This window comes from Nuphar pumila, chromosome 17 (genome assembly GCF_984573655.1).
Source record: "Nuphar pumila chromosome 17, dmNupPumi1.hap1.1, whole genome shotgun sequence".
Taxonomy (NCBI): Eukaryota; Viridiplantae; Streptophyta; class Magnoliopsida; order Nymphaeales; family Nymphaeaceae; genus Nuphar; species Nuphar pumila.
Window position 1 is genome coordinate 10,516,733 of NC_143265.1, and position 16,514 is coordinate 10,533,246.

The 16,514-nt window shown below is 38.5% G+C and overlaps 1 protein-coding gene across 1 annotated transcript in view; it reads left to right on the forward strand.

Moving 5' to 3' along the window:
• Positions 1-2,470: 2,470 nt before the first annotated feature.
• LOC149811609 (dehydrodolichyl diphosphate synthase CPT3-like) overlaps positions 2,471-16,514 on the forward strand; it is a 34,262-nt gene continuing 20,218 nt past the window's right edge. Inside the window, exon 1 of the mRNA XM_089993509.1 lies at positions 2,471-2,722. Coding sequence (XP_089849635.1) covers positions 2,682-2,722 — 41 coding nt within the window. The 5' untranslated portion in view covers positions 2,471-2,681. The remainder of the gene's footprint in view (positions 2,723-16,514) is intronic.

Sequence of the window (16,514 nt, forward strand, 5' to 3'; positions counted from 1 at the left end):
CAAATCTTGCTAAAGGATGTCATACAAAAGTTACCTATAATAACCTACTAAAAATTCATATTTATTAAAATTAAACCAAAGACTCAAAATCTAAAAGTCAACCCTACACTTTTAAATTATGTAAATTACCTAAGGCTACACAATACAATTAAAGGACTTACCTGAAATATATTACACAATTTTTACAAACCCTATGCAAAAAGTCAAATTGCTAATACACTACTTAATATGCCAACCTAAGGTAACTAATCAAGTAAAGCTGAAAATAAGTTTAACCCATTTAAATTCAGAATCTACCTAATACGTAAAATTGGAAAGCTACCTAAGCCTTAAAGAAATATCAACTACCTACCTAAAGTAGTACCAACTAATTTTTATACGTTAATTCAAAGTCAATGCTAACTAAAAACAAAACACAACATTCGTATACCCACAATACTAAGTAATGACTCAATGCCTTAACAAAAACGTTAACTTAATTCTAATTAAACTAACCTAACCTAATCATATTTCATACAACTCAATGGCACAAAAAAAACATTATAAAGAACTATGCTTCTCGATTTTTGAAAATAACAACTACACTAATGCTAACATAATAATTATATCTAATTAAACCATAGCAACTAAATCAATCCTATTTCTAAGACTAACCTACTGTTAGACCACTATTAAAATTCAGAACTAACATTAAGAAAATTAATATTAAAATCCATCATTGACTTTACATTAACCTAAACTAAACTAACACCTAACTCTAACACTACACGGCTAACATTAAAACGTCAATTGTGAATGGTCTGATCTAACTGCAACTAGATCATGACCAATATGTCAACGGTGTACAAAAAAAAAAATCAGAAACATAAAATTAAATTAAAATGAAAAAAATTAATAAACTATGCACAATATTCACACTATTCAGCCGATTTTCATGCAAGAATTGAAATCATGCTCCAATTGGCTGAATAAATGATCTAATGATCAGATCGGTTCTTGCTCATGCAAGAACTCGATCAAATATAGTTTTTTGGCTGAAAAAAATGGGTTTTGGACTAAAAAAAATTGCAAAAGAGCAGACTCACGACTGAACAAACTTGACTTTAACTAGAAGAACAAGGGAGAGAAGACGCACCTTTCGGCTCGTTTGACGAATGAGGGAGAACACGAGTGGTTCTTGGAGGTTGGAAATATGCCCAACATATCTTGGGATGTCTGCAACTTACTTGCAGCAGCTGCAATCTACCGCGAGCCATGTTGCAGAGAGGGAGCTCGATGTTGGAAACAAAGAAGGAGGCCCGGTTGAAGAGAGAACTCGGTCGGATCCTCGGTGTTGGTAGATGTTACGCCGAATCCGATTGGGAAGCTCTCCGGATAGATCTGCACCACCTGCAAAATAAAACACAACACAAGAACAACACAAAACAACATGGAGGAAAGAAAAGGAGGAGGGAAAAGAGAAATAAGAAGAAAAGAAAAAATAAATAAAATGATAAAGGGGTAAGAGAGTGGAAGGGAGAGAGAGAAGGGACTAAGGGGGGCAATATTTCCAATCAAAAAAGTGTGAAAACCTAAAAATTTTCACTATTTATTCTAACTAACTTGTTCCTAATTCTAAAAACCACCTAAAATAAAAGTTAGTTCTAATTAAATGCTGAATTAATTGTTATTTACAATTAGCTACCTAAATACTTTAGAAAGAGGAGGGTTTTCGAAAAATATCATTTAAAACACTTTGGATTAAGTGAGTTTGGGGATATGTAAGGTTTGGATCCAGTTCAAGATTCAAATTTGAGCTATTGGGTCAGATCTGGATTTGTTTACCTCGAAAACCGATCCAAGACCCTAAAAATGCATTAATTTTTTCACTTTAACTTCAATTCGAGTGAAATTCTAAACGTAGCCTCTTTGTAAAACCTGTAAAATTTTAAGAGAAAATAAATAAAGAAATTACTTTAATTTGAGTTAAAAATACATTTTTCATATTTTATTATAAATTTGACGTGTTTTGTATGCTTAATTTTATCTTTTTGACAAAGAAGGGTAAAATGGTTATTTCAATAATTTATATAAATAAGATACTATTAAAATATGCAATTTGATCGTTTTAATAAATCACCAACTCATTTAGGCATGTTTGAGGTGTTTAGAACTTAGACACATTTTAATGACTTTTGAAATAATTTTATAAAAAGGGTATTTTAGTCATAAAACTAACTACGGGAAATGCTTTAATTAAATAAAATATTTTTTAGAACCAAACTTCGGTCTAAAATAAGATTGTTATTCTCTTAATAGACTTAATTTTAATTTATCTTTATTTATTTATTATTATTCATCTTTGCTTCGATTTTTTTTAGTTCCTCGGGTCGGGCCCAAACCGGGTCCGATCTGGACCCAATAACCCCCTTCACCCGATAAAATCCTAATCCCCCCCCACCCCACCCACACCACCACACCCACCCTGTTCTACCTCCCCCGTCCGCAGCCTCGCCGGAACCCTGCGGCTGCCGACCTCCGCTAGTCGGAGAACGTCTGTTTCCTTCCTCTCTTCTTCCCCGTCCTTCTTCCTTTTTTTTTTCCTTTTGTTCTTTCCCGGTTCGGGTAACGATCGGAAACCTCGTCATTGTCGCCGCCGTCCTCCTCTTGTTCGCCGGAAGCCAACTGCTGCTGCGAGCCCGATGCTGCTGCCATACACGTCGGAAACCTCGACTATCTCCAGGTAACCTTATTCTCTCCCTTCTCTTCTCTGTAACCCCCATTTTTGGGTTGCCGGTGGTGCTAAGAGCCACCATTACCCCTTCTTCCAACGCCAGCCATCGGGGGCGCACCCCCTATTTCTGGTTTCTACCGGGAGTCGCGTGGGTGTCTGGGCTCTGTCGGGAACAGAGCCACCGCCCGGGGGTGACTCCCTCTCTCTCTGGGCATTTCCCCTTCCCTCTGCTGTTCCAGCCAGGCGGTTTCCCACTCCGTGCTCATTTTGGAAGTCTTCCGCATAACCATCTGAGGCTCCTTCCGTCGAGCTTCCCCCTGTTCGTGGTGGCCCCTCTTTTTCCCTGTTCTCCCTGATTCACCTGACCTTTGATGTTTTCCCCTATTTCCTTCGGTGTTCTGCCAAGGACCGAGACAAGCTTGAGCTCGACCCTCTCAACGTCGATCGAACCAAGCAGCCAGGAGAAGTGTGGCCACCCGACGCTCTCGGGTTCCGATGACAGAATCGACGCCTGTCTCTGCTGCTCATCGGTGGTGTCCGCCTTCGGGTTGCTGCTATGGTTCCCCATCCGGAACCACCCTACGATCATGCCCAGTGTCGCTTGCTGCCTGAGATTTCCAGGCCAGCTGAACTCATATTTGAGGAAACTCGCCGTGAACCTGATTCCATCCTCGCGTCTGCCTTTCTTCATGCTGGGTTTTGCCCCCCCTCTTGCATCCTAGGGATCCCATCTATACCGGGCTCTCACCGTGCCCGAACTAGCACTGCAGTTGTGGGATGCCAAGAACTTGTTGTGCACTGCTGATCCGAGACAGAGAGATCACTTTTGAATTAATCGCAGGGGTGTCCTTGACTCTGATAGCTCTTCCCCGATATTTTCCCTTCTTTTGGATTTGGTTTCCATAGGTATATAATATATTCTTGTTGTAGCCAAGTACCTTGGTTTTAGCACCACTGTGAGGGGGCAATGCCTTGGACAACGTGTAGCTTGTGGAGTTGCTCCATGCGGCTGCCCAATTTTGTTTGGACTTGTTAGTCGCAAATCGGGTCACCGAAGTTTGTTTTTGTTTTTATCGCTCATATGCGAGATCGTATTTAGATAAGTTGGTCATTGTGTGTGTGCATTTGTAGCATTCTCTTCTTGTGAGAGGGACGAGTAGATCGTATCGTGTAGCACTTGCACTGGACCTTCAGGATCTCGAGTTTTGTTTTACTTTTCATCGCATCGAAAATGTAGGATTCCTAAACTAAAGTTTTAGAATGCTATTCATGTTGTATGATAGAAATCTAAATGTTAAAATTGTATTGTTTTGCCTATATAAATGTGCATTGCAGGTGCGTAGCTAAGCTAATTGCGCAATGCTTAGTGCTAAGCATCGCATGCAGCTAAAAATGCCATGCAAAAAGGAAAAAAAGAAGAAGAATGTAAATGCAAAAGTATGCAAATCGGGTAAATACCCGTGGTAAGTAAGTAGTGCAAGCGCATCATAGGTTATTTACTTCCTTGAATGCAATACTTTTCTGCTCACACACTCACTTAGTTGTGGACATCTAGGATTGTTTTGCTGTAGTTTGGAGATCATGCTGAGAATGATTTGAATGTATGAGGATATAAGTGCTTTTATTTTTGTAGTTTGGAGACCATGCTAGTCATGGTTATAGTTAGCGGGATATTGAAGTGTGTTTGTTGCCGGTACATGTTTGACATTGTTGTGGTATGAATGATTGAATGTATTGCCATGGTTGACGTGATTGTATCCATGCTTGCATGAAGTTATGTTCGATTTGATTATGCTTTCCATGTGAAATTGTATAATGAAAACATGCTTAAAATGAATGTGATTTCATCTTTTAAAATATCATTGTAATGGGTGCAAATATGAAGTGATGGTTTTGCATATGAAAATATTGAGTTATCAATGCATGCATAATAGTTCATGTGATTGCATTTGATGTTAAGCTTGATTGAGATTAAACCATGCTTGCAATCATGTTTAAAATTGAATCATGCATGTGAGCTTGTATAGTAAATCATTACATGATATGATTATGTATGAAAGTGAATACAAATTTGTTATGAACATTCATGAGAGCATGTAAATTTGAATTATACAAGTGACATAGATTTTGATATCATGCATAGGAGCATGTAAATTTGAATTATGCAAGTAGCATAGATTTTGATATCATGCATGAGAGCATGTAAATTTGAATTATGCAAGTGACATAGATTCTTGATATCATGCATGAGTATGTGAATTTGAATTATGCAAGTGTCATAGATTTTTGATATCATGCATGAGTATATAAATTTAAATTATGCAAGTGGCATAGACTTTGATATCATGCATGAGAGCATGTAAGTTTAAGTTATGCAAGTGGCATAGGCTTTTGAATTCATGCATGAGGCATAAGAGGGTTATCCCGTGAGAATATAATGCTTGGCTCTGACCTATGACTTAATAACGAAGATAACCTTGGACCATGAGTCCATTTTGAGGTGCTGGCAAGGCTGGGCTCTCTGAGATGACATGATCCGTTCCGATCTCATGTCCTCCCAGGAGAGGGAAGGGCAGTACAAGTCTCGTGGGACATGTTGTATTTCGAGTGCTGAAGGCGCTTCTTGTCCCCGTCCCACGGAGGTTAGAGAACTGGTCTACCAGTGAGTCTTAGGTGGTAGTACCACAACTTTGCAGAGTTAGGGATGCATGCCTAATTTTTCGCCGACGATTTTGGTTTGGCGTCGGTCAAGACCTGAGATCATAGGCCCGTTCTCCCAACCAATGCGCTGCAGGGTTGAATCGCTCGGGAAAGACCCGTTAAGCCATAGGAGGGCAATAAAAATACATAGAATAATGAATACTTCTATGGTTGTTTCTGGATGTCTATACTCTCTTTTGTACCAGATGGGTTTAAATAACAAGAGAAACAATTAATTAGATGTTTAGGATAACTGCTTCCGTATGTATTCTCATATATTGTGAATATGTAAAGACTTTTAAGTTTGCATGATTATTGCATATGAATTTGGTTACATGTGAATGAAAAAAACATGTTTATGCTTGGTCATGTGGTTTGACCTGTTGTTACAAGCCAAAGGCTTGGTTGGTTCACGTGAGGTGCTTGTGTGTGCGAGGCACACGGGAAGTGTCAAGATAGAACCTGTTTCATTATGATATTTGAATTGCAAGTTTATAAATATTTTGATAAATGACATGTGAATATGTATTTGAAATAATGCATGCCTTAGTCATAAGTTGGGCATGCTCATATTTTCTTTTGAGCATAAAGAAAATGAATGATAGCATTGCATGATAGCTTGCATTTTTGCTTCACTTTGGAGTATGTTACAAACTGTTAGTTTCATTTATTTATGCAAATGATTATCATGTATATGAATGAATATGAAATGGAATGCCATGAATTAAAATGTGAATGAATTTGAGTTCCCATTCACACAAATGATGTAATTATGAATGCCATGAAATGGATGATGGTTTATGTATCTGAATATGAATGAATATGAAATTGAATGCACAAATTAAAATGTGAATGAATTTGAGTATCCCTACACACGAATGATGTAATTATGAATGCCATGAAATGAACGATGGTTTATGTATCTGAATATGAATGAATATGAAATTGAATGCATAAATTAAAATGTGAATGAATTTGAGTTTCCCTACACACAAGTGATGTAATTATGAATACCATGAAATGAATGATGGTTTATGTATCTGAATATGAAATTGAATGCCTAAATAAAAATGTGAATGAATTTGAGTTTTCCTACACACAAGTGATGTAATTATGAATGCCATGAAATGAATGATGGTTTATGTATCTGAATATTATGTTCTTATTATGATGTTGATTCTCTTGACTCTCATTTTTAAAATGATGGGAATTTCACTTGATTGCATCATTTCAACTTGACTTGCATTCTTTAAGTTTAGTTTTGGTTTTCTACGGGCATGCGGTTGATGCCCTATAATATTTACAGATAACCTCGTAGAGGATTGAAGTGAAGCGCAGGTTGCTGCATGACTGAAGGCTCCACTCTTACCTTGTACGATTCCTGGAAGGATCAGGCAAAAGTTTTGAGAGTTAAAAACTTGTGTAAATTTTACTTTTTGTCTGAATCCTTATATTTAAAAAAGTGTAATCTTTTTGGAATGATAACATTTTTAAATTTGGTCATTTCATTCCTATTATGTTTTGCATATGGTTTAGAACTTTAAATTTTTATGTAACTCCTCAATCATCTTAAACCTTGATACATTTTGTCTCCCGCATTTCTTTTTTCACATGCGAGTAGCCTTAGAGTAATAGTCTCAATCAAGTTGTGTCTATAGATGATTTCATATGGGATCTGATACTAAGAGGCTAATATACACTCGCGTTTGCGCTCAAGTCGGCCGTCTAGTATTTGGAACGGTTGAAATGTGACCATAGATGAACTCATTGGCATATTACTTTTGGGGACCATGTGAATTGTTTATATAAATGAAAAGTTTTAAATTTTTATCAAAATTTGGGGTTTGGGAAAGTTTTTAAAAGGTTGGATTTTTTAGGAATGTTATACTCGTTGTACCTAAATACATCAATACATGGGTTCTAAACCTTGAAATTAAAAAAAAATGCATGAATAATGTATGAAAATGATGTGCATTTCATGCATCATCATTTAGCTTCAGCAATTCTAAGCTTTCACTAAGACTGACTTCATCACTTTCCCTGATGCTAGGGATGTCTGCTGTGAAAGTTGGTCGGGGAATCATTGGCTGCGACAACCTTTCTTCTGGATCTTCACTCAAAATCATGGTGATCTTGCCACCTTTGGACCGCTTGATGCACTGGTGAGGTGTCGATGGAACGACATTCACATTGTGAATCCATGTTCATCCCAAAAGAATGTTGTATGTTGGTGGCACGTTGACGACGCTGAAAAGAACCATATGCACAGAGTAGTTGATAAAGATTTTGAGAAAAATCTTCCCCTTTGCTATCTGCCCGTGGTTATCAAAACTATAGATGGTGATAGGGTTTGGCAGATACTCTTCTTCCTTCAGTCCCAGGGCCTTCGCAGTTACTTCCGGATAGATGTTGAGGTTGTTGCCTCCATCAACGAGCACGTGGGGATACGAACATGCCTCTGGTCCGTACTACAATGTATAACACATTGTTGTGAAAGGAGTGAGGCTTTGGTAGGTCCTCATTTGAGAAGGTAATGAGAGCGTTGGTCATGACATCGTTGACGATTTGGGCCATGTCTTCAGGAGTTGTGCCTGACTTTACCTTGATCTTCCACAGTAAATCGTCCAAGACTTGCTGGTGCTTATGGGAAGTGTGCGCCAACTCGAGGATTGAAACGTTCGAAAGGGCGGTAATTGGCTTTTGGACCAGATTGGCGTTTTCATCAAACGCCTTGTCCTTTTCTTGACCGCTGAACACAGATGTCCTCACTGGAGCACGACTGAATGTGATCTTGTGGCTGAAATGGTTGGTCCAAGATTACTGTTGCTAAATGCTGGAGAAATGGCTTGGTCGATACGGGTAATTCCTCATCATCGCCACCTTCTACCAAAAGGTTTTTGTCAATACAGTCCTGGATGATATTCTTGATAACAAAGCAGTTCTCTGTGTCATGTCCCACTGTCCGGTGGAACTTGCAGAATCGATTCTTCATCTTTCCCATGAGGATGGGAGGATCGACTATCTTCGAAAGTCTGATAATTTCCTTTGCGCTTATACTCGATCACAATCTCGAGTGATTGGTCTAGGAGGTAAACTTAAGTTCATAGCTCCACCCTTCACGTTTTGGCCTTCCCCGTGGTCTTGGCTCCTGCTGGACAGTCTGCTGAGGGGGTTTGTCATTCTGCTGGAATGAGTTGCCTTTATGCTCATTCTTGTCAGGATTCGAGCTTCCTAAATCACAACTGAATGCCTTTCTACTACCCCTACGATGGTTCTTGTTGTTGTTGCTGCTTGAATTGGCGGAGTAAGTGAAATGAGTTTTTTTCTTTGAATCCTGCTGATTACTGCTTTTGGCGAGGGTGATGCCCTCGTAAACCCTGCTTTCTATACCCATCTCGAGCCATTCGGCTCACTCTGTTAGCTCAATGAAGGTCCTTGATGGTGATGTCAAAATGAGACTTCTCAATGGCTGCGAGAAGTTATTCAAGATGATTTGGAGTGCATGCTCTTTTGAAATCAGGTTTCTCATTTTGTTACAGGTAGCCCACCACCTGCGGATGAAGTCCCTGGCCTTTTCAGTGTCCTTTTGCTTCAGGTTGCATAGGTGGTTTAGTGTCAGCAATGCTTTAGTATTGGATATAAATCGTTCAATAAAAAGGTTAACCACCTTATCAAATTTCTTCGGCTCGATGGGATTAATGTGTTCTAAGTACCATTTTGCCGCCGTACCCTCCAAATTGTGCGAGAAGCACCTAAAGAGAGTCCGATTGGCCCTTTTGAACTTGGTACACTCAGTGAAGAACATGGCGAGATGTGCTTTAGGGTCGCCAGAACCATCGAATTTGATAAATTTCTTGGGGAGATCCTTCAAACTGTCATCCCTTTCTAGTCCATCATAAAAGTCCTCGTTGGTGTAGACTTTCTTGTCCTTATCATGGGCTTGCAGATCCTTGACCATCCTGGTCATCTCTTTGAGCTGCGCTTGAACTGGGTCTTTCACATACTGATCCTTGGGCTTGTTTACTTACTCATGCCCCAGAGTCGATTTTTGAAAAGCTTGTCGAGTCGGGATGAAAGCTTCCCGCTCTTTGTCGGTGTCATCCACTCATTCGGCTTCATCATAGGTATCCTTGTATTGAACCCGCTTCCTTGAGATCTTCAGGTACTTTTTCATGGTGTGACCTTTGACCTTTTTCTTAGTGGGGATTTTGCCTGAATTGGCCATTGCCTGCCCAGTCATCATCTTACTAATCATTTTCTGAAATAATGAGTACATATACGGATCAATGTCATCATTAGTTTGCGGACTTTGAGCCCTGGCAGATTGCGAAGAGTCAATTTCTTGCTCAGATATGGAAGAGTAGCTGATGTGCTGGATTGGTGCTGTCTTCTTGCCGGATCTTGTCTGAACCATGCGAAACTGCGAGTGCTCTGTACAGAATAAGGCAGATGATTAGATTTGGATGTCGATTTGGGAAAAAATGAGTGAAAATGATTGAGGGAGATATGAGAATCAGGTCGACAATTTGAAGGATATTCCATTATCAGAGATTGGGTCGTCGCTGAAATTGCGACAATTGCGTTGTCATGAAAGAAGTGAATTAAGATATACCTTGTTACCTAGGCGAGGTCGTCGATGTTATAAAATGACTTGGAATACATTAGGTTCAACAATGAACCCATACACATGCACATGAAGTGCGAATATACCCATTAAAGGGAACAACACAAGCACATAATGTGCTAACACATAAACCCACAAAAGGGGAAAATGACTTAAAGTCATAAGTTGAATATTATTGAAGAAAGAAAGAGAAGGGGTGAAAACCCCATTACAATGGAGCAAGAGCTCCCTCAAGAAGTGATAAATACAAAGGGGAGAGCCCCTATTTATACACCTCAAAGGGACCACCTTGGGGGCTCCCAAAGGAGACGTTGGAGAGCGCCCAACGGTCACATTTGTGATCGTTGGGGGCTCCCAACGTCTCTATTGGGAGGCCCCCAATATGGTACGAAAATGAAAAATAAAAAAACAAAAAAAAGGAAAAATATTACAATGCATATTCCAATTGGAATATGCGTAAAATGACAAATTACAAAAATACCCTTGAGGGTATTTTAGGAAGAGAAAATATATATATTTATATATATATAAATAGAGATGCGTATACATATATATATGTATACGTATCTTTATATATATGTACATTTAAGGATTATATTTCAACATACATATATGTGTACGAGTACACATATTTTAATAGTCGATACTGATAAAGGTGGAAGATGTATTGAGAAACCAGGTTGACAATTGAAAGATTATCCCATTATCAGGGATTGGGTCATCGCTGAAATTGCGATAATTGCGTTGCTATTCTTGTAAAAGAAATAAACAACTAAGATATGTCTTGTCACCTAGGCGAGGTCGTCTAGTCATGACAATGAAAATTGTTGAAAGAAAATGATTTTATTAATAATAAACTCGACAAAAAGGGGGTGGACAAACAATCTTTCACCTTTCAAGATAATCAGGGAACACTCGAGGACCCGAGAAAATAGTAACGACGACAAAAGAACCCCAACTGTATTTGGCAGATCAGTATGCTCCGGACCCCTGAGCAGACTTTAGATTAAATTCTGATATGAGGCCGGATAAGAGATGAGCTTCCACACGCTTCTTTCTCTGTGAGAACTGCCTGATGCATCGCTCTGACTGGTAATAGCTGAAAAAGAATAGTCGCCTTCTCATCCGAGCCAGAGCATCTCGGGGATCAAGTCCTTTGACATTGATAAAAAATTGTTGCTCTAGAAGATCATCTGGCTGACTAGCTGGCTCGGGTAAACCCATGATATCCGAAAATTCATCCAGGAACAACGTCATCTCTCTCCACGAAAACCAGAAGGTGTAGGTACGTGGATTCTATCGCTCTGCAAGGGCTTAAATAAGATTACCGTCAACGATCTGCCTGCCAATTGTCGTTGTCAGCTCTAATCCGCAGTCGCTCAGATGATCCGAGAACATTCAAGAGAAGTTTTTAAGCCAAGAATAATACTACCGGGGAAGAGAAGGTCTGGTGTTTAGAGTGTGATGATCGGAAAGGCCTTGCCGCACCTCATAGGAGACATGACCCTCAAGAAAGACAAAATTAAGGCAACCATCAGGATAGACTAGAAACAAAGAGGAAATCAGGATAAGACTTGAGAAATATACGCGATTTTTGAAAAATTGCAGGCAGGATCAAAACACTGATGGAAATTCGAAATTCAGAGGAAAAGGAAGGATGAAAATCGTCTGGAGTTTAAAAAAAAAAACAAAGGAATTTTTTTTTAAATCATCCAGGGTTTGATAAAATCGTTGAAAAATATAAGAAAAATAAAGAGAAAATAATAAAAAATGGCTAAAATACATTCACATCACATCTTGCACAATATAAACATGTGTGTACAATACTCACTAAAATGCTGACTCTACATGCACACTAATCCTAACTCTAAGGCTTAGATCTTCTGTATCCAATCATACTATGCTATTATACTCTATCTGAAACCCGATGTACGTGGCATAAAAATATTTTTTTTTCGGTTCTAGGCTCATGTTTTACAACATCCTTGAGCGCCTTTTAATATACTTTGGACTATGACCCCCGGTACGTGGCAAGGGGGTTATTAATTCAAATAAGTGGACCAGTTGTGAGGCTTTGTCTCAAACTATGGTTCTGGAAGAAAGCCCAACAACATGGTGACGAGGTAAAAATAGGTAGGGTTGTTTTTCTAAAATGATCAACATGCAATAAAGCAGAAGACTCTAATGACCTAAAGAAATAGAATTTTGAAAAATTATGAGAAGCAAACAATGTTTTCAATAAGATCCTAGATTTGAAGAAGATTGTATGAGACCTAAGTCTATGTGAGCATGAATAATGCCTCCTCAATCGGTCCTACCAAACCATGCCTTAGTTTAAAGGCTTTCATGTCAACTGAGTTTGATTTTAGGGTCCTAGGTTCACATGAAATAGAGCAGCCATTGTTAGAATAACGATTTTGAGAATTAAACAGAGCACAAGATTGATCAGGCGAAGATAGGACTCATCATGGTAGCTGAACCTGTTATCGTGCAAAATTTTACTTTTGCAAATCAAACTGACATTTTGAATTTTTTTTTAAATAACTTGCCTCTGTTTTAGAATGCGGGAAAATTTCGTAGAACGCCTGTTGGTACGAGGTTCAACCGTTCCTGGTGCCATAACCAGGGGTAATTGAATCAAGGATCAATTTTATGTTTTGCTTTGCTCAATTGTCTAAATCGTTATTCTATTCCTAAATGCACGAAGAAGCAGGCATCTGCTATGAACTTTGGAAGATGTAGGTTGAAAACATGATGTATGCTTCGAATTTGTTGAAAATACTTGGAAAAGGAGATGCTTTGAAAATCGTGATTCAGACTTGGAAAATACTCTTTTGAAGAAAAGAAAACCTAGAAAATTGTGAATCTGACTTAGAAAAATATTTGAAAAAGAGAATTGGGAAAATTGTAAGCAAGACTTAGAATATTAAAAATTTCTTGAAGACTGAAGATTTTGAGAAAAAGGACTCAGAAGATGATGATGACTAACTTATATGATGAATGAAATGTGGTTTTATAAAATCATATTTAGAAAAAGGAAATTCGAAAAATCTTTGAGAAATCCCCTTTCTTTCAGAAATTGAATTTGTATAAAATAAAGGGGTTTTATGTGCCTTATAGAACTCGAATAAGACGGGTTCTATGCATACACCTGACTATGGCCGAGTATGCATCAAATTTATCCCACTGACTCCTATTAGGAAGGTTTTCGAAAAATATTTAGAAAAATGTTGGAAATATGATATGATTTCTGAAGATAGCCTAAGTGCTGGTTGTAACTTAAAAGAAGATAAATTTGAGTTTTATTCGTATTCTAACTATGGCCACAAATACGAACTCCACCAAGTTTATTTACTTCTTAGAAGAAGGTGCATGTGCCATTCGTGTTGACCATTGTGAGTTTGAGAATACATATGAATCATCAACCATAGAAGTTAATTATTGAACCATATGCAAATGCAACCCTAATTTACGCAGAAAAGAAATTGTTTATTATTTTTAGCTTTTGATTACAATTTACATTGAATAGTTGAATAATAAATAAGGAAAATGAAAAAGAAAAGTAAAGAAAATTTTATCTTTGACTTTCCTGCAAAATTAGCAAACATATTAGTAAAAAAAATGTGGGCTTTTCTGAATTTATCCAACAATATCCTGAAATTGAGGGATTTATCTAGAAATTAGCCCTTTATTTGCTTCCATGAAATAAAATTATAAATGAGATAATAAATGAATGCATGATTTGATAAAATACGAAATGGAACTTGTTTCAAAAAAATTAAATTTTGAAATTAGGGTAAAATGACCAAAATAGCCCTCAAAGCAAGTCTATGGCCTTGAAATCAGGGTTTTTTTGAAATAATTTTTGGAATATTTCTAATTTGGGCATTAAAAAATTTATGAAAATGATTAAGAAGGTAATTGACATGATTGATAATATAATTGAAGGATTAAAATGTAAAAATAATGCCTAAAATTAAAAATATAAATTAAACATGATAATTTTACCCTTATTTTAATGAAAATTAGGGTTTTTAAAAGACTAGTTTTGGGAAAAATGCTTGAATGAGATGCCAAACGACTTTGGAAAAATCTCAAATTTGTTTTGAAAAAATCGGGAGTCGCGTGGGTGTCTGGGCTCGGTCGGGAACAGAGCCACCGCCCGGGGGTGACTCCCTCTCTCTCTGGGCATTTTCCCTTCCCTCTGTTGTTCCAGCCAGGCGGTTTCCCACTCCGTGCTCATTTTGGAAGTCTGCCGCATAACCATCTGAGGCTCCTTCCGTCGAGCTTCCCCCTGTTCGTGGTGGCCCCTCTTTTTCCTTGTTCTCCCTGATTCACCTGACCTTTTATGTTTTCCCCTATTTCCTTCGGTGTTCTGCCAAGGACCGAGACAAGCTTGAGCTCGACCCTCTCAACGTCGATCGAACCAAGCAACCAGGAGAAGTGTGGTCACCCGACACTCTCGGGTTCCGATGACAAAATTAATGACTGTCTCTGCTGCTCATCGGTGGTGTCCGCCTTCGGGTTGCTGCTATGGTTCCCCACCCGGAACCACCCTACAATCATGCCCAGTGTCGCTTGCTGCCTGAGATTTCCAGGCCAGCTGAACTCATATTTGAGGAAACTCGCTGTGAACCTGATTTCATCCTCGCGTCTGCCTTTCTTCATGCTGGGTTTTGCCCCCCTCTTGCATCCTAGGGATCCCAGCTATACCGGGCTCTCACCGTGCCCGAACTAGCACTGCAGTTGTGGGATGCCAAGAACTTGTTGTGCACCGCTGATCCGAGACAGAGAGATCACTTTTGAATTAATCGCAGGGGTGTCCTTGACTTTGATAGCTCTTCCCCGATATTTTCCCTTGTTTTGGATTTGGTTTCCTTGACTTTGTTTTGGAGGCAGTGATAAATGTGCAAGGGTTGATAGGTCGTCGCCCGGAAGCGACGCGTCACACTGGCGCTCGGGTGTGGTGTCAAATAGGCAAGGGTTCCCTCACTTTGTTGGACGGGTGGGGGTAAAAAAGTTAGTCCAAGACCATAAAATTAGGTTAGCCACTTGGAACATAGGGTTTTTAACTGGTAAGTTGGTAGAGTTAGTAGATGTTATGTGTAGGAGAAAGATTGATATTTTATGTCTACAAGAGACCAAATGGGTAGGTGAGAAAGCAAAAGTGATAGAACCTTGGGGATATAAGATTTGGTATACAAGAATAAATTGGAATAAGAATGGAGTAGGGATTGTTATGAATCGTGAGTTTATAGATAATGTAGTTGAGGTCCGTAGGAAGGGTGATAGGATTTTACTTATTAAATTAGTATTAGGTACGGATATTATTAATATTATTAGTGTTTATGCACCTCAAGTAGGTTTAGATGATTTAATTAAGCGTCAATTTTGGAAAGATTTAGATGGAGTAGTACAAGGGATGTCTTATGGAGAAAAGTTTTTCATCGGCGGTGACCTTAATGGGCATGTAGGCATTAGTAGAGATGGATTTGAGAGTATCCATGGAGGCTATGGTATAGGAGAAAGAAACGATAGTGGAAAAAGGATTTTAGATTTTGTTTTGTCCTATGATATGATCTTAGCAAACTCTTGGTTTAGGAAGAAGGAGTCTCACCTAGTAACATTTAAAAGTGGGGTTAATACGAGTCAGATAGATTTTTTCCTACTTAGAAAGAGAGATAGGGGTTGTTGCATCGATTGTAAGGTTATACCGGGAGAAAGTGTAGCTACACAACATAGAGTCTTAATTTTAGATCTTAGAATTAGATAATGTCGCAAAAGGGATAGACATAGGATAGATCCTAGAATTAAGTGGTGGGCACTGAAAGGAGCTAAACAAGGAATGTTTGTAGAGCGGGTAGTTAAGGAAGTTGATTGGTGTCTCGAGGAGGATTCTTAATCTATGTGGAATAAGATAGCGGGTGGCATGAGAAAGGTGGCTAAGGAGGTATTGGGTGAGTCTAAAGGCAGTGCACCGCTAGGTAAGGATACATCGTGGTGGAACGAGGATGTCAAATTAGCTATTAAGGTTAAAAGAGAGTGTTATAAAAATCTAAGTAAAAGTCGTGATAATGAGAATTTGGAGAAGTATATGATAGCAAAGAAGGAAGCTAAAAAAGTAGTTCGGAACGCGAGGGATAAGGTATATAAGGAGGTTTATGACAAGTTGGATACCAAAGAGGGTGAGAAGGATATTTATAGGATTGCAAAAATTAGAGATAGGAAATCGAGGGATCTGGGTATGGTTAGATGTATCAAAGATGAAACGCAAAGGGTTTTAGTCAAAGATGAGGAGATTAAGGAGAGATGGAAAGATTATTTTGATAAGCTATTTAATGAAAGTCATGCTCAGGATCTTGGAGACTTTTCCATTCCTTTTCATGAGATGAATCGTGACTTCATGCGCAAGATTCAAAAGAAAGAAATTGTAGAGGCTTTGAAGAAAATGAAATCAAGAAGGGCAGTTGACCCAGA